General features: G+C 37.0%; 1 protein-coding gene across 3 annotated transcripts in view; it reads left to right on the plus strand.

The window, feature by feature from the left end:
• The window catches only part of CDKL5 (cyclin dependent kinase like 5), a 133419-nt gene that overhangs the window by 99825 nt on the left and 8373 nt on the right, over nucleotides 1-25221 (plus strand). For 2 of the 3 annotated variants that reach the window (XM_052794302.1, XM_052794301.1), the window contains exons 11-17: nucleotides 2607-2767; nucleotides 5079-6105; nucleotides 9567-9672; nucleotides 11710-11833; nucleotides 19892-19994; nucleotides 23692-23814; nucleotides 24950-25069. In XM_052794302.1, coding sequence (XP_052650262.1) covers nucleotides 2607-2767; nucleotides 5079-6105; nucleotides 9567-9672; nucleotides 11710-11833; nucleotides 19892-19994; nucleotides 23692-23814; nucleotides 24950-25069 — 1764 coding nt within the window. The remainder of the gene's footprint in view (nucleotides 1-2606; nucleotides 2768-5078; nucleotides 6106-9566; nucleotides 9673-11709; nucleotides 11834-19891; nucleotides 19995-23691; nucleotides 23815-24949; nucleotides 25070-25221) is intronic. The other variant, XM_052794303.1, reaches the window with a different exon arrangement.

Below are 25221 nucleotides of genomic sequence, written 5' to 3' on the forward strand. Positions count from 1 at the left end.
TATTGATATCTCTCTATTTAGAGAGCATTTCTGGACTAGATTAATGAAGAGGCACCCATTTGGCCCTGCTGCTTTGTTGCTTCTCTCCTCTCCTTCACAAATCATGCTGTTTTGCAAGCATGCATTTGGGAATTGGGAGGTGGTTGTGATGACTTGGGCAAAAAAGACGTTGAGTATTTCGGTCTTTTTCATATCATCTGTAATTCAGTTGTCTCCCCCATTCAGCAACAGACATGCATTTTCTCTCAGCTTCCGTTTACTACTAGAATACTTGCAGAACCCCTTCTTTCTACCCTCAGTGTTCTTCACTTGCCTTAGCTCCAGCTGGACTTTGGCCTTCCGAAGTGGCCTGTCCTTTGTGCTAACGCAGTGCTTTTATGGCCCTCCTTTGTATGCTGTCCTTGACTCTACTTCTTATACACTCCTGTTTTGCTTTTTTGTTCGTTTAGAAACTCCCTGTTTAGCCAGCTTGACCTTATGCAAAATTTTGTGGTCTTCCATACAATAAGATGCTTTGTTCCTGAACTCTCAAGAAATTTTCTTTAAAAATCAAGTGGCTCCCCTGGACACCTTTCTTCTGACGGAATTTTTTCGGGAGATTCTGCCCAGTAATTCCCTACAGAAGCTGAAGTTTGTTCTCCTGAAGTCCTGGGTCCTGTCCCTGATGCTTATCTTCCCACCCTTCCTTTGAATCCTAACTGTAATCATGTCATGGTTGCTACAGCTCAGACTGTCTTCTCTGATCAGATTTGTCACCAGTACTTTACTGTTGGTGAGCAGCAGGTCAAGTAGAGTGAAGTCCTACCCTTGGCAGATTTGCCTCTCCAGTGGCTGCACTAGGAAATTGCTACCAACATAGTCTAGAAATCTCCTGGATCATCTACACAGGCTGGATGTCTGGATAGTTGAAGTCTGCCATGAGGATGAGGACCTGTGATCAGGAGACTTCTGCTTGTTGTTGCAGAGTTGTCCTTTTCATCTTCGTGCTCTTCAATGCATGGTTGGTAGCAAACCCCCACCATAACATCACAAATGTTGCTTTCCCTTCTAATCCTGACTCAGAAGACTGTCAATGCATATTCCTTCTGTTCATGCTGGCATTTGATACCATCCAGGAATTATATGGAGTGCGACTCTTCTCCCTCCCCTTCTGAAGCTAGCTGTACCCATCAGTGACCATACCTCAGCCATGAGCCCTGTCCCACTACTTCTCTGTGATTCCAGGCAGGTTCACAGCCTTGTGATTCCCTATGGACTTCCAGTTCTCCATGCTTCTGGTCCAGGCTCTGCAAGTCAGTGTACAGGCACTTAAGGGAAGCCTCTGGACATCCTCTCTTCTGAGGAGGAATGTGGAAATCACATGTGGCCTTCTCATGTTTGGCCATTTGAGCCACTGTAGTGATGAGCACCAGAAAAAAGGGGGAAAGAAAAAGTTAATCATTTGGTACACAGTTTGTCACTTGGAAGGAAGGTGACTTGAAAGGAAGATAGTGCATACTGTATGACCAAACTACATAGGAATATAGTTTGCCACTTGCTTTGTTTCCTGAGCATTTTCCATTTTGAAGTGCAGGGATCCTGTGAAGGGTAAACCAGTTTGGGGCAAGTGGCTGAATACTACATTAATGCATACACAGATATGCTTTGTGTGTGTGTATACACACGCATATATACTCATAGAGTTGTTCTCTATCTAACCTATATAACCCTTAAAAAATAGCTATTTTTTTTACTTAATAGCCATTCAAACTTTTGTCCTTGCTGATAGTCGTACATGTTCAAATATTCCAAGATATGTTTTGTATTGCCCTGTTCCTGCAAGAAACCTTTCAAACTCATCAAAGTACCCAACATACTGGTTTTCAGTTTTGTGATTAAATATTTTTTACATGTCAGAAAGTGTCTTTGTTTAGAATCACAGCAGATCTAACAATTTTAAGGCAAATGTTATTCTGAGTGCATTGTAAACAGTTTAGAGGATTCTTTAAATATATGGGTGGACTTGAACCCTAGAAGTAAAAAACAGAACTCTTATATTTGTATATATTTGAAAATACAAACTTTAAAAGACTATTTTTGTTTGTATAAGAATGTTCCCATATTCTCGTTCTGTTTGTTTGTAAAGCTTGTTTCATTGAGCATTTTATTTCTGGCAAATTTAATATTCTCCATCCTGAACAACATTGTTGTAAGGTATATCCTGAAAAATATGTTTAAAATACCTATATTTTAAACATGTGTGGGTATATACATAAAACATTTTTTTTAAATTTTAGATATTTTTGTATTTTAAACATATTTTAAGCACACATATATAACTATGTATGTGTGTGTATATATATTCATTATATACATATAGCACATGCATATGTTTCATAATAAGCAAGGCTGAGGTATTCCATCTCTTAAGTAGAGCACAGATTTTGTATGTGTTTATTTTGTGTCGTATGTAGTTTAATGCAACACAAAATTATTCTAGCAGTTACATCTAATCACAGAAACTTAAGATTAAAAAACTATCCCAATAATGTTCTTTATTTTGTTGTATTTTTTGCTAATGCAAATACAGATACTAACATTTAAACTTTGGGATTTGTTTTCCAAAGAACTTACTGAAATTAGATCCAGCAGATAGATATTTGACAGAACAATGTTTGAACCATCCTTCATTTCAAACCCAAAGACTCTTGGATCGCTGTGGAAGCTCACCTTCGCGGTCAGCTAAGAGAAAACCTTACCACGTAGACAGCAACACATTATCTAACAGGTAAACGTAGTCATGTCACCGTCACCACTGACATTTGCTCTGCCAATGAGTGAGTTGCTATCATGCTTACATACATCATCATCTACAAGAAAAGTAGTCATTTGACTGTTTAGGCACATTTAGATATATATACTGTTCCATGTTGCCTCACTGAATAAAGGAAGTAGACATAGTTTTACTGTATTATGGCTATTCAAGCTGAAATTTTTGCTAACTTTTTGCATAAGGCTGAATGCTTCTTGGAAAAAAAAACCAAAGACAATGTTCAAGCCATTTCTGCATATGACAAAGGAAAAATAAGTTGGCTTACACGTCTTAAAAAAAATGTTAGCCTTTTTCTTGAACAACAGTAGGAATTTTGTGGCTTGGAGAATGCCTGAGATTCCAAAGGAATGCTCTTTTCTTTGGAATGCTCTTTTCTTTGGAATGCTACCATTACTGTACATGTGCAAATATGTCCAAGGTTTTGGTATTTGAAAGTTCAAAATTCACACAGATTTTTAGCAGCTAAATGTCCTGAAAATTGTGTGCATTGATCATGCTCCAAATTGGGGATGAACAGAATTTTGTCTGCAGTTGCAGTTATGAATCAAGTCTAGTCTACCTGAACTTAAAGCAGGGTGTATTTGCTCAGAGACTCCCTTGCTGGACCCACATAGCTTGAGAGAAGCTACTTGATTTTAATACGTCAATGAACCAGGTTTACTGCTGGACAAAACACTTCAGTACCAAAAGCCTCATGGTATTCCTCTGACAAAAGCTTTCCTAAAGGTCACCCTCTGGAGTATGCAGAATGATAGTGGCTTTTAATCCCAGCCATGTTTTTCTCTAGCTGCTCTTGTGAGATTCAAAAACTGACTCCTCATTTTAAGATTTGGGATGATGACATTTACAATCTATACTTTTTTGGAGATAGACACCAAAAAGTTTTAGCTGCCCTTATAGATATTTAGGATAGAAGTTTTACCATTAGAGATACGGCATCAGAAAGGAAAACCTAGATCCATGGGAAACTTCTTGTCTAGCTGCTTGATTTAAAATTACTAGGTTCCTTATATCTGTAAGTTTTAAAAAAAATATGCTTACTTTTAACTAAAAAAGATTTTAAACTGGCATTAAAATTGCTAAATTTCTAGAAACTGTAATGGAGTACATAATTAGATCACTGGAAGTGGGTAGTACAAAAATCCTAGGTATGAAAATGGCTAGCATTATCCAATTATAATTATCAACAAGATCAACAAAGGTACAGACTCATCTGTACAGTGAGCTCTCACTTTAACCCTCAGTAATACATCTGACTTACTTTATCACAGATTTGATACAGAAATAAGTTAACTGCTCATAGCCCACCTAGGTCCATCAAGGCTAACAAGTGCAGCTGCAGCACCACTCAGTCACAGCTAGTTTGCAATGCCAGCGCAAGTCCAGAAGCAGAACTGCTTTTATGCCAGAAAAACTGAGATAATAAATCCTGCTCAAATAAATTCAGGCTGAGTGTTTGCAGAACCAACTCATATCTTAGTCCCGTAATCCCAAAACCAGGAGAGCTGGAGAGTAGAGGTTAAGGACATCACCAAGTAGCTCTGCACCAAGTCAGTCTGGTTGCAGAGCATTTCAGGTGCAGCTTTGGGGATGAGTTAGTGTGCCAAGAACTGGGGTAGTGCCGAGTTCCACGGAAGCTGGGGTTCCCGTGGTAGACCTGGTTTGGGGTTTGGTGTTACAGGGCTTGCTCTACTGCGCTGAGCTCAGGCTCACTCCATCTGGATGTCTTCACCAGCACAATAACCTCTTTTCCTCCTCCAAATCAGACATGCATTAGATGGCCTGGAGGATTGATTGTATCGGGGGTTTTTGACAGTGCTGACATGCTTTATTGTTCTATCTTCACTTTGATATGCCAGGTGTATTTAAGATTTTTTCAATGGATATACAGCTAATTTTTGTAATGTAGTGGTTACATTATTGATGTGCACATATATTACTCACACATATGCATAAATGTGTAAATATACGTTGGGATTTCTATGATTGGATTTTGTATCACTTTTTTTGTCAGCAAAATCCATTAACTAAAGCTGATTGTCCATCAGGATGTAACCAGAAAGAAACAATAAAGTACTAACACTTGCAAATCTGTTATTTTAGTGGAGCTTCTGATGCCTAGTTGGCAGTATTTGATCTTACTGCAGTTAGATTTTGTGTTCTTAAATGGCAACTCCTTTCTGAAGTGAATGTACTGTTGTTGAAGTTATTAATACATGAATATGTAATCTGGTATATTAATGCTTCTTTATGCATTTTAATGTAGAAATCAAGCCAGCAAAAGTTCTGCTTTGCAGTCACATCACAGATCAAACAGCAAGGATATACAGACACTAGGGGTTGGCGGGGCAAGAGAAGAAGGTCTTCCAGCAAATGAAAGCTTTTTAAACGGAAACCTTCCTGGAGCTGCACATAGTCCAATGCATGCAAAAAAATCAAGCAACACACCTGGATCTGGCAACAAGGATCTAGCCAACAATAACATGCCACATCTTCTCAGCCCAAAGGAAACAAAGGCAAAAACAGAGTTTGATTTTAATGTGGACCCAAAAAGTTCTGATGGTTCAGGCACAAAGTACCTGAAGTCTAACACCAGGTCTCAGCAGAACCGGCACTCGTTTATGGAAACTTCTCAAAGCAAAACTGGGACACTGCAACCCGGCGATAAGCACAGTCGCCACAGCTATATTGATACTATCCCACAGTCTTCTAAGAGTCCTTCGTATCGGACAAAGTCAAAGAGCCATGGGGTTCTGACAGACTCAAAATCCGTGGGCAACCTTTCTGAGGCCAGGGCCCAGGCTGCAGAACCAAACAGCAGCAGGTATTTTCCATCCAGCTGTATGGACTTGAACTCTCCCACCAGTCCAACTGCTCCCCGACATGGTGATAATAGAACTTTGCTCAGTCCGTCTGGGAGGAATAACCGCAGCGAGGGTACCCTGGACACCCGAAGACCGTCAACAAGACACTCCAAAACAATGGAGGAGTTAAAACTGCCAGATCACATGGATGGAAGCCATTCCCACTCTCTGTCTGCTCCACATGAATCTTTTTCCTATGGTCTAGGTTATACCAGCCCTTTTTCTTCACAGCAGCGCCCTCATAGACACTCGATGTATGTGAGCCGGGACAGAGTGAGGTCAAAGGGCTCAGAGGGTGGCTTAAGCATAGGGCAAGGGATGGCAGCCAGAGCAAACAGCCTGCAACTGTTATCTCCACAGGTGCAGCATAAGTCACTCACAAGATCTGTTGGCTCGTCACGGGAAGACTGTACAGAAGATACTAATAGGGTTAGTTCAAAATATTGCCTGTTATGGAAGGCTTACCTTCCTCTCTTCACTTCGTGTTGGGGACAGTGTCCTGCTTTCTCTCTTCTGTTTGTTTGTTTGCAGTTATTTATTTGTCCTGTTGTAAGGCAAGGGATGTTGGGGTTTTTTTCAGAAGGGCTAACTATTTCAAGAGCAAAATGAGAGGCTATTTTTTAAAAATGAACTATGAATACCATTCCCTTAAAGTACTGAAATGTGAGAACAGAAAAATTGGTCTCTGAAGTTAAAATTTCATTAGTAGTTCCTAATCTTTGGTTACGTTGTCTGATGTCATTTTTATCATATTGTCTGGCTTAATTAACCCTCTCATTTGTGGTTTTATTTAGCTTTTTTGTATGTATTTCTGTTATGAATGCTAATGTTAATTTTAGAAGTGAGCTTTTCACTCCCTTATAGCAGGACATTATTGCTGAAATGCCATCATTTACTAGAGGAACATCAAAATTTGCAATATTTCTCTTGATTAGTATGATGAATAACTGGGGTAGTCTAGAGATGTTATGTTGGAGAAGCCACTGGTAAATTGACTCCTTACAGTGATTACTGTCACTAGATACCTTGCTGTGTTTTACTGTGAGCATTATTTAATGAGTAGTGGAAGGGCTAGTTCTGGTGTTATTTACATTCCTTACACAACGCTTCTGAATTATCTGCTCTTTTACTCATCAGAAGTGTAAAGATGACTGCATTTGTCCCCAAATCTTTAAATTGATGTACCATTGATCCAAATTGGAGCAAAATGGTGCGGAGAGAGAGCTACAAAAATGAGTGTTTGTTTCTCTATACGTACATCTGTGATAAAGTGACTTCTAAGGACAGAACATCTAGTTCAGATTTGTTGACAAATTGAAGGAAGTCAAAGAGCTGCAAATATTATTTAAGGTCTAAAAATTATGCTTTACTGTGAGAGACTAAAAAACTCTGGCTACTTAGTTTATGTAAGAAATATGGGTAGCTGTCCTGATAGTAGTCTACAAGTACCATAAAAAAGAGTTTTCAGGTAGTGGTTGCCTCTTCGGTCTAGTAGGGAAAAAAAGGCATAATACATTTTTCTGTACTCACCGCATCTCCTCCATTCAGGTTTATGTGTATTCACACATGAGGAAAGATCTCATCAAAATAGGAGAAATACGATGTAATTTAAAAAAAAAAAAAAAACCAAAACCAAACAACCAAAAAAACCTACTTAGGAGGGATTATAGCAGCTCCATTTCAAAACCAGCTGGTTTTTTTTTCTTGGTGTAGTCATTTTTCTCTCTCTCTCATTTCAGTCAAGTTAAATGTTACTTATTCTTCAGGATGTTACTGTAGAAGGGCGATAACACCAACATTTGAGTTTTTGATAATAAAAACTCATGCTACCTTGTATTCTTCAGTGCATTAGGATCTTTTCTGCATTATGTAGCAGATATTAATTTGATAAGTAATTTTAATTTTTTTCATATTAAGTAGAGGCAGATGGTTTTTATCAGATCATTCTTTGTCTTTTGACAATTGGTTGACAAATTTTTATTTTAATTAGAAGAATTGATGAGTATCTTAATGCTTATGTTTTTGTTCATTTTCATTTGCTTTGGAATGCCTAATCATTTGTAAAGGACTTGCCTTTATCTCTTATGGTCAGTGTTTTTAAACTTAAGCCTTCAATTAATGCTCTTAAATCTGTATTTCAACCATCAGAAGTCTGAAAGGAAAAATACTCTTCTGAAATGGGTGGCAAGTCTTTAAATACATAAAGCTGGTTTTGTTTGTTTATACTAATTTCAGTAACAAATCAGAATTAAATTGTCAATCTTCTTATGCCTCATAAAGGCATTTTCACAAAAAAGCGATTCTTTGGCTCCTTCCTATCTCTCCTCCCCCCACACACACATTCTGCATTAGAAATCAGAAAATTTCACTTTCCTCAGGATTACTGAACTAAAAAAATCAGGAATAACATAAGTGCTCTCAAAGATTCTTTATTGTTTTCCTATTATTTTTTTTCCAATCAATTCTACTGGTTCTCTCTCTGCTCATACTTTGTGAAGTTTCCTCACGTCCATGTTTCTAGTTCTCATTGATTTTCTCTTCAGCTCTACCAAGTCTTTTTAAAGAAAAACATTCTTTGTTTGCCAGGCTTTAAATCTTACTTTAAAGAAAAAAAGACTTGCATTCAGCATTAGTTTTGGGGCTTTTCAAGTCTCAGTACAACACTTTTGTTTTAAGGGTTCTTTTTAGTTTTAAATTAAATGTACACAAAAAGGGGCAAGCAGAAGAAAATCAAGTACAAGTTGCTATTACTGTCTCATATTTGTAACTTAACTGCTGACAAAGAGATGTCTTACACAAGCAGTAATTTAATCAAATGCTTCAGCCTCTTGTAAATTATAGAAGAATCAAACTGTGATTTAAAGCATTGGTTTAGCTGCACTTGTTGTCTTGGCACAGTTTCAAGGGTTGTTTTATCTGTGACAATAAGGCCAGATCTTCATTAATAAAAGGCAAAATAGAGTCTGCAAATCACTCATATAGTGAATAGAAATCCCAATTTTTAGTTTTGGCTGGGGTTTTTTGTGGGTTTGTTTTTTTAAACTTTGTCCTTCCTGGACATTCTAGATTTAAATTCATATAGGGTTTTCAATACAGTTTTCTGTGGGGTCTTGTAGACAGCATTGAATTTTATCTGGTTGGTCCATACTGCAGGAAAAATTGCAGCATCTTGTTCATTTAGAAGTGGGGTTAAGTCATATTTGGTGGCAAATTACATGCATATAGGTGTTTCTAAGGGCTTACTTAAGCTTTTGCTGAAGTACATCCAGGAAGTACTGTATTCAGGAAGATAGACTAAATTAGAGGTAATGATATTCTTTTTGCTATCCTGACTTAAATAGTTAACTTATAGATGTCTTAGTTCAGGGACTACCTCTTATTTTGCATACAGTAGATTTTATGCCTGTTGGTACCTCTAGGTACTACTGTGTTAACAGCTGGTAAGAGGTAGTGCTTTGGTCTTGCATTTATCACAACTTATATGCATTTCGTGTTTGCTTTTTAAAATTTGCCAGTAGCAGAGTGACTTGATTCCATCAGAAATTAATTGAACAAGGCCTCCATTAAAAAATTCCTCCAGAGATGTTACAACTGCATTTCATTCACGCCAAAAATCTGAGGGGTCTGAGTCATGCTCATGTCTAAAATTACAACTAAGAGGCAAAATTTTGTTAGTGCCAGTTTTGTCATTTTGGAAAAAGCAAGCAAGCAGCAAAACCAAATAATTATTGATTAGATAGTCTGTGATTTGATATTGGCAGTTATTAATAACATGAAAAGAAAATTGCATGTGGTTAAGTTCAGGGTTTCTTGCTTGTGTATGTTAGTTAAAAACTGCAAAATCAGTTTATAAGCTTTCATTTTAAGTGGTTGATTGTTCTTTTGTTTAGGGTGGAGCATATCATGATCCACACACAGAAGATGGAGCATCTACTAAGGAAAATAGAATTCTGTATAATGACCCTGTTCCAAGAAGAGTTGGCAGCTTTTACAGAGGTAATTTTATGGTGGATATTTCAAAATTAAACAAGAATTTTAACATAGACTATAAATTAAGTAGTAGAAATGGTTACAAAGAACTGACATGAACAACTAAAATAGGAAAAGAATTGTTACCCCACTTTCAGAGACTGGGTTGACCTGCTAGTAACTGTATTAGTATCATATTATTTATTTGCAAATGGTAACTCACTTTGATTGACAAGTATATCCAGTGCAGTAGCTTGTAAAGCAGAAGATAATTTATCAGGGGAAGTTGAATAAAATGAATTAATATTACCAGAGTAAGCAGTCTATTAATGCTTTTAATTTGTATTTTAAATTCTTACTAACACTATGTCTAAACACCTTTGTACTTGTAACACATTGACATACTTACTGATCTATTTCAGATACTGTGGTGCATGGAACTGTAATGCTAGTTTTTCATTGCTCAAAACCTATGTTCATTTCTTTTGTTCAGACTTACTAAAGATCAGGGTTTCCTACAAGCAAGAGCATGCTTACATAATCCCAGTTCAGAATAAATAATAAAACAGGACTGTGTATGTATGTATATATACATGCGTGTGTGTGTATAAATACACACAAATAGGTATTTTTCTATTATGGTACACAAAAGATGGTGATTTCTGAGCAGCTGCCTCGTGGCTAAACCTGGGTAATCCTTTTGAAAAAGACAAGGATGATAAGCTAATTACTGTCCTGCAAGTGTTAGGAGGCTTGTGTGGCTCCCCTGAACCTTAAGAAGTCCCAGTCAGCTAAAATTCGATTATGAGTCACCTAATAACCTTAAGTAGAGTCACAAACCTCCCTCTGATCCTCTTCAGGTTGATCAGTTGGCTGATGACCTGATTCAGACATGTTAAAATCTGCCAATCCTTGCAAGTGTCCATTGCAATATTAAAACCTGTGAGCAATATTAAAGCTTGTACTGTTTTGAGCAATGCTTTTGAGTGTAAGGTTTTATAGCACATGCAACAGAGAATCCTTAAGGATCCTCAATCCTGAATTGCTTTTATTAATCCTTAAAACACTCCTAAAATTGGACATGGATTATCCTTCTTTTTTATACGTAGTAAAACAGAAGTTCCAAGGAAGAACGACTTTCTGGGGTTTATTCAATTCCTAATTATAAACTAGAGGTTTCTTCCTCTTTACCTGTATCTATGAAACACATGTATTTTAGTTCACAGACTTAATTATTGCTTTGGAAAAATGATACTATATTTAAATAATACATTGATAATAATATATGCAAAAACTATTGAAAGAAAAAGCTACTATGAAAAAAGTAAATTCATATTTATGCAGTTCTTAAGTACTGACTTAATACAAAGGTTATTAGCATGTACTTTTGTACTACAGCTTGAACAAAAACTTACAGATTCAATTTTGATAGATGGTATAGTGTGATGCTGCAGTGATGCTGCAACTAGTGTCCAATCAATTTTTAATCCAGTGCACGTATTTCTGGTGATATTCATAATTCTAATAAAGTTATGTTCTAGGTATGCATAACCTATTTTCAAAACCACAGTATGTGTGTTTGAAAAATATATAATATCTGATTTTGATCCTTTCATTTTTAGTGAGTAATCTCTTAGTTATATTAAAATCCAAAGTAATTTTTTTCAGGGTGGGTACTACTTTTTTTAAGGTCTAGGTGAAGACAAAGTGTAACCTGTAGTATTTTGTGTCTTTAATAACAGTATGCCAACCTTTTATTCTGTTTCCTGTTTTTAAATATCGATTGCACTTGTGGCTCCATACAGATAGAAGTGTTCTCAAATCTAGTAACAACTTAGTCAAGTTCTGGTGATGGTCTCATATTACAACTGATGCTACCTTGCAAGTATCACAAAACAACAGCTTTCCCAACTGTAAAAAAAGTATGCTTTTTTTCAGACATACATAAAGTACAGCTGTCTTCACTCTCTTGTTTCTGTAAAAGAGGTAGAGAGGAAGCAGACAACTGAAAGATGGGATTTTTGGCAGAGCTCAGTATACATTGTTTGCTATTTCTCTGTTCAGTTCCATCTCCGCGTCCAGAGAGTACGTACATAGAAAACAATGTGTCAAACAGAGCCTCTGTGTTACCAGCAGACAGCAGCACGGTGGCAAACCACTCAAAGAGACAAACCACCTTTGATACCTGGTGAGTTGTTATTTACACAGGTGTGTAGAGAATGGCAGGGAAAAAGGGATTTTTAACAAGAGGGAAAAGTTTTTCTCAAAATTTGCAGTTGTCTATACATGCTTAGTTGCTTCCTGTGACTGTACTGACTTAGCATTGCATGCTTTCTGTCCCCTTTTGAGCAAGAAGAAATACTTCATTACACCATCACACTGAACGCATTAAAGATTCTATACTTTTGTCCAGTCTTTCCTAATTTTTTTCCGCTATTAATCTTCAGTTAAAGATAATACAAAGTGCTTGTCTTCATATAGTATGGATAGCAAGGCCGTAGCTTCATCTGTGGATTCCAGAAGCATGAGTTGTCAGACAAACGGGAAAAATATCAAAATGCATGTTTCCATATATAAAATAGGACTGTATTAATGAAGAATATAATATTCACCCTGCAATGGGGACTGCTGCTCTTTTTGCTTGTGCACCACAGAAGGAAATGAGTATGTCCTGTGGGAAAATGGACTAAGCAACATCTTAGTGGTGTGTATTGATTTTAAAAGATTAAAAGCATCACATGGCTCCATTATATAACATAGAACAATTAACTATAATTATGCTAATAGAATGACAGCATGTGCATAGCTGTGCAGGACTTAAAGGAAAATATCTTAATTTTGTTGCTCTCAGAGCTGTTCAGCTTCAAAATACTCTTAATCTTCTACTTTGTTCAATCACAATGAAGTACACTGAATAAAAATAAACAAACGGTGCTTCAAAGGATTGGTGGGAGGATTGGACTGTATGCATTCGCATGGTTCAACTGTGCTTTGTACCACTATGTGAAACACTGCTTTCTGAAAGTGCGATAAAATCACGCTATCTAAAGAACTGTTGCAGTGTTTTGTTGACTTAATGTGTTTCCACATGAACAACCTGTGAATTATCTGCTTAAAAAAGAAGGGGGGGGTGGTGGTGAAGGGAAACAAATGGTATTTCAGCTTGTGTTCAGGTTATATACCCACGTCAGTAATAGAAGATGTTTACTCCAGAACCCTTGTCACCTGCTCTGATTCACTAGCGTCTGCGTCCTGTCCTTCAGTAGCTCCACCTACATCCGTTTCGTGGACGTTAGCTGAGGAATCCGGTCACTTATGTAAAAATGTGGTACTTATGTTGTGACTTATGTGGCTAAAGAAGGTATTTATTCCTACTGTTGAATCCATTTACTTATTTTGTTGTCCTTCATATCTGAATCTATCTATCTTGCATATAACATAAGCCAACTGGAATCTTGTTTTGCTTTATATATCATTCGCCAATATATTACCTTTTATTATGTGGTCACTGCAAAGAAACACGTAATGTTATTTTAACTCTGAACTGAAATAATAGCATATGTTATTAGAGCTGGTTGGGAATTTTTTGACTAAGTATTTTTCTCGCTTACAATGCCAAATTATCGAAACTAAAACTTTTCAAAGGAACAGACTGATATCCACTAACCTTTTACTGGGAAGATTCTTCAGTTCCAGGATGGAATTGCCAGTCAAAACCAGAGATACACTCAAAATAACAAATATTCTGGGGTCAGGATTATTTTTTGGAATGTGAGGAACTCGAGTGCAGGGCCTTTGTTCTTCATTATTTAAACCAGAGGCTTGAACCAAGATCTTAGATCTAACGAGTGAATGCCCTGAACCAGAAGTTAGAGGTTATTCTGGAGCACATTCTCTGTTTCCCTCAATATATTCTCTTGAAGCTGTTTCATCTTGTTTAAATAGTGAAAGGACCACAGAGATGCTGAATATGGCCCAGTGAATAAGGCCCTTCATTAACTTTGAGACAGTTAGATTTAAGTCCTTGCTCCAGTTAATGTACTCAAATAGTTTCACAAAGTGGAACAGCTCCTTTGAGAGAAGAACCCACAGAAGAATAAGCATTTCTTGTTATGAAATGGGAGGAATGGCAGTGCCCACAACATCGTTACTGCTATTTTGGCATGTGTTTCTCTTTCTCTTTGCTTTTCCTACTCCCTATTTTCCTGAAATGTTTCCTGCCCAGCTCTACATGTTAACTCTGTGCAAGTTGTCCTGGCAATGGTCTAATGTTGTTGCAAAATTGTTCTGTGCCATAAATGCAGCTTAATCAGATTCCTGAGTGATGTAGAGTCTATGTTCCTCTACTTAACTTTCTGTACAGAAATTGTGTAAACACTTATGAAAATGTTCAAAGCTCTAATGGAATGTGATTCTGCTTACATCAATTTTATGGTGAAGTAAATATTTGATGTTTGACTGAAATGGATAACTGGTACATGACAATTCATCTCTAATTATGAGTGACATGTATTCCACCTGGACTTGCCACTACTGTAAATTATTGCTTCTCTCATACTATTGCTCTGTGTTGCCTTTCTTCTGTCAAAGATTTTGTCAATGTTTGCTAGACTGAATTGTCACAGATGTTCCCTTGTCTTTGTGTGCATTTCTTCACTCTGTCCCCACTGTCCTGCCTCTTTAAATAAAGATGTTATAAACTCGACTTTTTGTCATCAGGTTTTACTCTTAAATTACTAGATCGCTTCTGAACTTTAGACAAATTGCTTTGAAAAAAGGCAAATTTTTCATCCTTCTAGAAAATCTTTTCTTTGCCAGAGTTTAATTTCCTGTAAATGGACTTGAACTTGCTCAATTTTTCCTTTTTGGTACAAGAGTAGGTGTTTTATTCTCTTCACCTGTACGAGCTTTGTCTTGAGCTGGGCAAAATCGGTAGGTACAGGCAAGATGCTTAAGCTTGTTCTGCCAGTTTGCCAAAATGTTGGCCTGAGGTATCTTTACCGCTGTTATAGTTCTAAATATCTCTTTAGAATACGCTCCCAACATGCAGTACTTTACTTCACATCATATTGGAACTGTTTGCATTGATTGCTTACACGATATTTGGGGGCTTCTGGAAAGCTTTGTTGTTTAGACCTTTTATGTCCATATAAATATATTCATCCTATGACAGACAACTTGTCATATCCTCTCTAGCATATGTCATACCTTCCTGCAAAAATAAAAAGGGGAAATATGTAATATTCATTATTATTTTTATATGTATATAATATATATAAACACACACAAAGTCTCTCTGTCATTCAAGAAAACAAAAAAAAGAAGAACATCCTACTCTTAGGAGTGTCAAAGGCTTACAATTATCTATATACCATTAATTGTCAAGACTCCAAAACAATACAGTATATTGTAAACATGACATGACTGGCTATAATATCGCTGTTTCAGCATCAGTGTAACAATGTAGTCACACTTAATGTTCCTGAAACTAGAAGGTTGCCAGTATCTGAGCAAGCTATTTTAAAGCTTCTTCAGCTGTGTCTGCAGTACAACTGTTGCTGCATTGTAAATACTTTCCAGTTCACTTACAGAATTCTTGAATTTGTAAAAAATATCAGGAAATTTCAAACTTGTAACTTGCTCAGAAATCACCTGCGTGTGTTACGCTGGTTGAGGGTTTAAGAATCTGCTCTGCATAGCTTGAAGATGTTCACCTTCCTAATGGTATAGCTTTCCCTCTGACATTTCCTGCACAAGACACTTGCATATGCATTGTCATCCAGTATGTTTGCTTTATTCATCTATTTGGCAACATCTGAGCCTCCCTACCAGTCTCTTTTAGTAATCAGTGCCTCTTCCATGACCCTTCTTCCCTCATCATCAGTGGTTTTGTTTTGTACTAAAACTTAGATGATGTACTCTGATGTAATTTGCCAGGAAGCTTTCCAGAATTTGTAGTCATCAATATTCTGTCCAAAAAATAAGCCTAGTGAAGTATATGCTTTAGAAGTTTACGAAACCAACCACTTCCAAATTTTTATGGTTACTGATGTTGAACAATACCAGAGGGGTGTAAAACCTATGTGTGTATATATACATTTATATGTATACTTTTTTTGGTGATGCCACAACCTCAGGTGACCTAGTGGCTTTAGTGGCTTCTGGGTGGTATTTTGTATATATGATAGTAGATCTGGGGTTTATTCCAGTTAATAAATCCTCCTTTTCCACATTGGGGAAAAAAAAAAAAAAAAAAAAATTTGCAGCTCCAAGCAAAGTTCATGTTTGATCTCTGATTTTTAAGCTTTCAGTGCCAGGCTTTTAGACCAAGAAGTTTTAGTGTGGACTTCAGCTTGTGGGATTGCAATTCTTACCTTAAGTAAACCATCTGTTTGAGGTGCTTCGTTAGTTTCTGACATTTTCTTGCCTTCGTTTATGGTAACTCTATAACTGCCAAGGGCTTTACTTCAAGTGAAACCAAAAGCTAACTTGCAGAATTAGTGTTTGTTCATTTATCTTCCACAGAAAACTTCAGACGTTTCAGTAACTCCTCCATTAGACCAAAATCTTACTTGTGTAATTGTGAGCAGTTCAGTAAAGGAAGTAGTATACTGGCAGTTAAACAGGATTTCCAAGCCAGGCTGCTTGCTGAGATTAGGGTTGCTGAAGAATAACTGAAACAAGCGTGAAGAATTGTCTCCCCAAAAGAGCTGTCTGCAGTAGGAATCTATCTATGGCAGCATGCTTCCTATTTATTCTTTTTAGTTAATATTAAAGCACATCAGCTTGCTTGCCCCATGCATGTTTGCTGCTATGCCCCATTGTACCTGCATGAAGTTGGATACTTTGCCTGCCGGGGCAATAAATGCTAGTGATAATCACAGAATTTCTGTATATACCTATGCTTTTTCCAAGTGTCTAAGACCAGAATAACTAATGTGATTTACATTATATGTCCTAAGCAAGCAAAAGGCACGCAAAGATAAAATAACAAAGAACACATTTTTGCCTTTGGTTTCTGCTTGAGGGTGAGCTCTCTTGAGTCGGGGCTTTTTTCTAGGGCTAGTCTTACCTGCTAGTAAAAGAGGCACTGCGTAACAGATCCTGGTGTAACTGTTCGCTTTCAAGAGCTGAAGTGTTATGCAAAATACCAAGATACTTGCAGTTACGTTGTAAGAGTTTAGTGCTGAGTGACGGTACCATACAGATTTTTTCTGATAATCCTAATTTTTTCCTGTACTGTCCATTGTCTGAAAATCATCTTTTGGGATGCCTAAAATATCCCAGTGTTTCATCCCATGGATCAAAATGTTCTGCTCCATTTTTGCTCCATACAAAATCCTGGTGTTGAAGCTTCCTGCTATAATGCTATATATGTTCACTCTCTTCACATTATGAGCATGTGTTTTGAAGCAGTCACTTTTCAAGGTCAGTGCTTTTTCAGACAACTGTACTGCAATATGAGTCATAGGAGTTAATGACATAAACCAGTCAGTGTAAAACCACTGGCTTTTGGGTAAGGAGCAATTGAAAATGAGGAGAGTTCTCAGCCCCTTATTTTCCTCCTCTGTCTAGTCACTGTAGTTGTAAAGAGGAAATGATGGTGCAGAATTTCACTTCTCTCCTCTCTGCTCATCTGCTGTAGGGAGCAGTTTTCTCATCCAGGTTCACTGGGCCAAAGAAAAGAATCACACTTGAGCAAATCTCTGTCTATAACTATGGCAAAAATTGTCCCAAGCTTTATTCTGAAGATTAAGTTCACCTTTAAAAATACAGTGTCTATATTTTGGGATAGACTTCGGAACAGAAAAGCCATAGGAAGACATTGAAAAATTTTAAAGGACAATGTAGAGTAACCACATGGGGACTTCCTTATGATCTGACACTGGTTCCTCAGTGGACAACATGGTTGCTGGGTTGGTAATTTGCACTGGGGCTATGGTTTGGGGTATGTTAGCAGATGTGGATGTACAGTAGCTCCTTTGGGGAAAGGCTCAGAAAATTCTAAGCCCCATTCACGTGACTTTCAGAGTACAAGTAGGATAGACACTTGGGGTGCATGCTTTCCTCCAACTTTTCTAACAAATTAAGTAAAAACTATTTAGTAAATAATTCTGTAGGTGTTTTGTCTGTGTTAAGTCAGCCTTGTTAGTTCACCGAATCTGTAAAGCTGTCAGTAGTCTTTACTCTTGGGCTTTCTCCTTGGTGCTTTAAGTGATTAATACAAGACTGCTGTACTGGTGTTATGCAGTGGTACCAAATACAGGGACATGACAGAAACAGGAATCCTTAGCAATCCAGTATATTTGAAATATGTGTTATAAATCTAATAATTATATTAAACTAGAGATTTTTCCTGTAGCATTGTAATTTTCACGTTAAATCTATGTCGTTGTGCACCTGACTGTTTCCTGGATCTAGATGTAAGTTCCAAAAAATCTAAATTAGGAAAACTTCCACCATACTCTCAGTCTATGAATCTTTCCTCTAAGCCCATTCTCTTACTCAGCAGTTGCACTTTATTACAGCGTTTAAACACCGCATGCGTTTATATTTAGAACCAGGTAGCATTTTGAGCTTGAGGTGGTTTTGTGAAGGAATGGAGGAACTGATCATACCACCTATCAGAGTGAAGATACTCTCACCGATAAGAAGGATGATTCCAGTGATTCCTCTCCCAATTATGTGTTTCATATTTGCTTGGAAAAAAAATGTCAGCTTGGCATGTAGTAGCAGCTGAATCACCAGCTGATAGCATAGCCTTTGAAGCCAGAATTAGAAGCCAGCGATAACTATAGTAGACAGCTAAGTGCTGCTACATTACAGTTACTCCAAGAAAAGCTGTTCCTGTTTGTCATCCAGAGCCCTTAGAACTGTGGCTTTCCTTTAGCTTTTCCATCAAGACAATGGAATAATTTCATTTTTGTCTTCATACAACTTCAGAATGAAAAAGGACTATTAAATCACCCAGTATGATTTTCTGTATGTTAGTAGCCTTTAAATGTCATCCGTTCTCTGGGGTCCAGGCCCAGTAGCATACCTCACTAACGTGTGTCTCGAGAAGAGTATGAGGTCCTGATTTGAAATGTCCAAGATGGGAAGTCCACTCCTTCACTAAGGAATTTGTTCTGGCGGTTAATGATTCTTATTGTTAAAATCAATGCCTTATTTCTAATATGACTTCTCTGGCTTCATCGTCCACCTACTTGTTATGTCTTTTCCCTTTACTTTAATGATCCTTCTAGTATTCTGTAATTTCTTCCTGGATAAGTACTTGTGCGCCACAATCAAGGAAACTAAATATTTGGGCTCGTTTGGCTGTGGTTTTTAACATACTAAAGAGATTGAAATCTCTGACTCTTTTAATGTAGGCCGTTCTTTCTATCTCTGAAAATAATTTCTGTGACCCTTTCCTGCACCATTTCCAATTCTCAAACTATTTTAAAGGGCACTAGAACTGCATTCAGTTGTGTCTCACCAATGTCCTACGTAAACCACCTTTTTACCCCATATCAGTACTTTACATACGTAGTTTACTGTGTATATTTAAAGTAACATTTATCAGCTGTAGTTAATTCAGCTGTGCAGACAAGTTAAAAGGTGGAAATTCAGTCTTCAGGCAAGTCACCTGTTCCACTTTTGGGTCATCTTCTTTTGCCAGCACTGTCTCACCCACGCATAACAAACTAACTGAAGTTTTTATGTTGAAACGGACAACAGTAGATCCCCAGCTTCCCCGATGATAAATTTGGAACCATGTCACCAAAGGTCAGGAAGTTCAATTGAAATTGGTTCTCTCTGGTGAACTTTGCAACTCCTGGCTCTGCAGCAAGCAATGGATAAACTGGACCTGTGCTTTTGTACCTCATCACCATTTGTATGTTCTCTCAGATATGATTTTTACTTTTCTAAAAGACTTTGTGTGTGATATTTTGGTTTGAATATTAAATTCTGGCTTAAAAAAAAAAACCACAGACAGACATGCATGCTTTCCTTTTCCCTAAATAACTATTTACTGGTTTGAGCTAGTCATTTTACCCTAACACTGTGTTCCTCCTATCCCATTTAATACGACTATTTATCCAGTGTTTGTACAGTAACACTTGAACCAATGAATGCTAAAACATTGAGAATCTTTTTGCTTTAATCAATAATTTGCATTCTTTGGCATCAGATCTCATTATTACACAGAATATGTATAATATCAAAACAAAATCTCTCTTACAATACCTTATTTCATGTTTAGGAAAAGTCCTGAAAACCTTAACAGTCACTCAGAACAGCTCAAGGAGAAAGAAAAGCAAGGTTTTTTCAGGGCAATAAAAAAGAAAAAGAAGAAATCTCAAACTGTAAGTATACAGTATTTCTAACAGAAAATACGTTTATCAGTTTTGAATTATACCATTTTAATATGCTAGATTAGTACAGTACCTTTGTGTTGTTTATGATCATGCGTGCCTGTATCTATTTGTTCTTTTATTTTCTCTCTTCACTATATGAAAGTCAAATTCCTCTCCTGTTCAGGGTTTATTTATCTGCCTTTTCAAATATTTCTTCACCTACTAGTCCTGTGCATCTTTGTTTTCATTCAGACCCTTTGAGAGCCAGTTTTGATGCAAGTTTTAAGCTGATGTTGCAGCAGATTCTTTTGCAGGATATGGTGATGCCATTCCAAGAATAGCAAATGCATTATTGTGTGTCCTCAGAACTTGAATAATTTCAGACACCTATTAGGAGGAGATCAAATGGTTATAAATGAGAATTCTTCCCAGTCTTTTTTATGGCATTGTCTTGATAACAGCCTCCGTCTTCTTGCTGCACCCCATGGCTGGAATAAGGATGATGTGTCTTAACCATTCTTAATGTTTTATGTTTTGTTGGGGAAATGGATTGCGGCTTTTGTTATTCAGTATAAGCCTTTGGTGTCTTTTACATTTTTACATTATCTAGTTTTTGGGAGGGATAAAGGACTCTCTTTTATCAGAGAGCAGTGATATATTAACATTTCCCAAAGCTTTATAAAGAAAATCTCCCTAAGAACTGAAGTAACCTAACATCATCTCATCTCATTCTCAACTGACAGTTCTGGAAACAGTAAAATATTTAAAATGTCATTTACATGAAGTTGCAATGATTCTGTAAGTGTAACTGCAGTTATAGTTTTGAAGGTTCTCAGAATGGCGTAAATCACACTCACTCCTGGCGAAGAGGAATAACTAAATCAAAATATCTGCTGTCACAGAGTGAGGTGGCATGACTCTGGCTGTTGGTGGAGGGCTGGTCTGTTGAAAATTGGGGGAGAGAAGTGATTGTCGGGTGGGGAGGTGTAGTTTCTTTGAACTGTATGGAACACGTGCATGTGTGTGTTAACTAGCACTCAAAAATGCACCTTGCCTTCCTGCTGGGCAGGTTTTAGAGCAGTGGCATCTACGTCTCCTTCTGAACTTGTTCATCCTGATACCTGTACGCAGTTCAAATATGATGATTTGCATTACACAGCTGAACAAAATGTCTAGATTATAACTCTGGGATTATTTGATATCAGAATGTCCATGAAAGGTTAGCACATCTAAGGCCCTTGCTTCTAGTGATGCATTTTCCAAAACCAAAGTCTTAAATTTGTACTGTTCTAGTCTACTCTGATTCCAGCCATTCAGACGTGGTGGCAAGGAAGACTTCAAAAACCCAGGTGATGGTATATCAACTGCTTCCACATTAAACTGTGTGAAGGAAATACAGACCAGATTGTGTTGCATCTCAAAATCCAGCACGTTCCAAAACATCTAAATCACAAGTACCTTGATCTATAGCTACCAAAAACATCACTGATTACAAGACAGGACAGATTTTTGCATAATCCTTACTCCTGTTTCTTCTCACTCTTAAGAAGAGGAGGGGAAGGGGAGTGGGGGAGAGGGAGGTTTTGCATAAGGGTAAGTTTTGTTGGCTAGTTAAAGCTAGTATCTCACAGGAAGATAAATAAATTAGTGAAACAAGGTAGTGATAAAACTCTTGCATCCTCAGCTAGAAACTTTCTGACATCAACTTGATTTTTGGGCCCAACCAGAGACTGAAAAAACTCTTTTCATTTCTACTTACAGCTGTTTAACAGGACAGTATCTAGGGATAGACTGTACCCACCGATGTGTGTACAAGTGTCTGGTTCAGACACTGTTCTTTGTTCTTCTTCGTCTGTTAGTTGAGAACATCTACCTAACAAACATTGGGATGTTCATTAGGATCTTCCAGCACAAACAAAAACTATTATCTTCAGTTCCGCACCAAGCTTGACTTCATTAGTAAAAGCTGTTAACAGCACTGTAATATTAGCTCCTCAACTACATAAATAATGTTTTCTGTGAATTCATATTCACAAATCTAATAGATAGCTTGTGACTACCCAAGTTTTTTCTGAGGCTTATAATTCTTACAGAGTCCTAGAAGTATGAAATTCCACTTATTTACTCTAACACAGACTTTCTGCAGCAAACTAGACCTGAGAACTGTCACAATGCTAAGAAGCACACATCATAGCTAGCTACTATTCACTTCTGATATCCTTTGGCAAGTCTCATTTTGCTAGGGATCATCCTAAGAGTCACAAAAGATACCTGAAACTGGATTGAAGACATCATCTTAATAATGTCATTCTCAAAATCTGTAATAGCCCAGAACTGATCCCAATTCCTGACACTTCCTCCTGCAGAGTTGTTCCCATTAATCATTCTCCCTAGAGTTCTCCAGGTGCAGTTCCCCATGGGATAACAGTTGTTACTGCCAGCTACAGGAATTCTCTGCAATATTGATTTTGCAGAGCTATTCTTGCCCATTCTCCTTTTCATCTTATTTGGAGTCTTTCAGTAAAGTAGCAAAAGGTTTTGAGGATTGCTACAGTCACAGTTTTTTCTGTCATCTGCCACCAAACAATTTGATACCCATGCAGGTTGTGCACATGGGTATCAAACATCAGTGTCGATAGGCGCTATCTTCAGAGGAGCCTGAGTTTTGCAGATTTTGGCACATATCACAAGCTATGGGTCTGAAGAAATTATCTGCTTTGGAAAAAACAGTTGCAGGTGAGCATTTCTCCTAGCGATGCTTTGATTCCTTTTTAATTTACTGAACTTGAAACAGGAAATTCTTCTAACAATAAAGTTCCTAAACAAGTTATGCTAATTAGTGGCTCTCTCTTTCATTAACTTGAATGGAATCTAGAAAGCTCTTTGAAAACCCTTGCTTTTGGTAGTGCACCCATCATTCTCTTTCGTGATATAATCATTGTATTGTATTATAAAGTTTTCTTTTGGTAGGCAGAATAATGCTAGACACAGCATATGTGTCCAATGCTTGTTTGTACCTGAGCAGGGCAGAAATAGTCCCATTCATAATTTTAATACTTGATAGTTCTGTTTGTTGTTTGTGCATCCATTGGTATGCTCTTTGGTTGTGTTACAGAAATTAAAATAAAACAGCCAGTGCCCTTGCAGTTCTACATGAAATTGTTGATGGCATATTTTTGTCAGAATTGAAATAATTCCTCTTGGAGCCCTAGCTCTTTTTACAAGTTAAAAACAGAATACTCTTTATTTCTTCTAGAGGTAGCTATCAACTGCTCATTCTGAAACCAATTGCTATTATTGTTAGTGTATCTTTGATATTTTATTTATATAAAAATAAGAAATTTCATACTGCTTTAGGTCATTATCATAAGTAACAAATGATTGCCAGAATTACAGGATTTGATCCAAAGCTCAATAAAGTCAACAAGACCTACCGGTTGTTTGCAAAAGTCTTCAAAACGCACTGTGCATTCCTAATGAACATGGATAGAAGAATAGGTGTACTGGTCTCTTTTTATATGCATTGAGTTCCTTGAATTTGTTCCATATAGTTTTTTCATTCAGTCACTATTATATTTTCCCAAAGCAAAATATAGGATTGATACCATATATTGTCGAAATTAAAAAAAAAAAAAAATTAATATAGTAAGGACAGATCTCTTGAACTGAAATACTATGCATTTAGTTTTTGTATCTTATATTGCAGACAGACTCAACCAACGGGGAGAATCCAAGCATCAAGAAATCCCTCTTTCCTCTTTTTAATTCAAAGAATAATTTAAAGCATAGTTCTTCTTTGAAAAAGCTTCCTGTAGTCACTCTACCCATGGTATTAATTTTTAAGTACAGTAGCACTGTAAAATGCTCCAGTAAACTTGTTTTACTGACTACAGCAGCATGTGTTTTATTTTCATGGGATCACTATCTCTTCATGCCAGTTAAGTATCTTGGGCCAGTTCAATAAATTTAAGTAAAATTGGCAGTTCTGTTGAAATAGATTGTGCCTAGATTTTTTAAATTTTTTTTTTTTTTTTTTTTAGTATTTGATATACTGAAAATGTAATACACACAGTTCCAGAGAGAATGAGCCCTGGGACTAAGACTAAAGGAGGAAAATAGTTGTGAAATCATGTATGTTTAAAATTAAACTGTCTCATTCTGTTTCAGTCAGGAAAAAAATTAGCCTGTTTTTTTATAGCTATATTGTAAATACATTTTTTTATGCAAACTGCTCCATTATATATAAATTTAATTAATCAAATATTACCAACAAATTATCTGAAACCTACATTTTAGCTCATGCCTCTGCTGTATTTTTGTTTGTCCTTATTGTTCATGGTAAAAGACAGCTTGCATTAAAAATAGGTTACATTTTAACTGTCCTTTTTTTGCTTAGAATTCTTGAAATGAGATAAAACTCTACATATCTTCTGACATAAATTTTGTTGGATTTTTAGCTGGGGAGTGGGGGGGGAGTTTCTTTCTTTTTGCTCTAGTTTGGGATATTTATGGAGGAGAAGAAAGACGGGGAAAGGAAAAGCTCTTGGTTTTGTCATGGCAAAATCAACCAGACATCAGTTTAGAGAAACTTTAGTCTGCTTCACTCAGGAACAAATTTATAGAACTGATCCATGGTCTTAACTGCAGTATGGAATGCTTTTTAAACGAAGATGAGGCTCAACAATTATTTTTTTTTATTTTTATTTTTTTGAAGCCTTGTTTAACTGCTCTCTCTTACAGCAAGTAACACTAACAGCATGCGAATGCTTTGAGGGCTAAGGGTATAGCAAATCTGCATGATATCCACAGCTACTTGCTCTTACTATGGGGAAAAATATCGAAAGGTCATTGCAATTCTGCTGCAGTAATGGGCTACACTTGGGTTCTGTAATTAACAGGGGGAAATGATTTACAGGTATTCTTAAGAATATATTAGGAGACCAGTATTTAATATTTTGTTGCAGATGCCTAGCAGTGATGGTCAGGATCTCTTGGCATTACAGAAAGCCATTCATTCTTCTAATCACCAGAGCAGCAGGCAGAAGGATTGGCATCCTGAGAAGATGACAGAAATCCAGCCTCATGTAAGTGGCATTATCAATTCCCTGTATTTTAACATCACTGAGGTATCTTGACAGCTTTTTCTCTGGTGAATAGAAAAATTGCATTTGACGTTATTTCCCAACCTTCCCATTCCCCGTTACTGAATGTGAAAAATCATGTGCCTGCAGCCCTG

Source organism: Harpia harpyja, chromosome 8 (genome assembly GCF_026419915.1).
Source record: "Harpia harpyja isolate bHarHar1 chromosome 8, bHarHar1 primary haplotype, whole genome shotgun sequence".
In the NCBI taxonomy this organism is placed as follows: Eukaryota; Metazoa; Chordata; class Aves; order Accipitriformes; family Accipitridae; genus Harpia; species Harpia harpyja.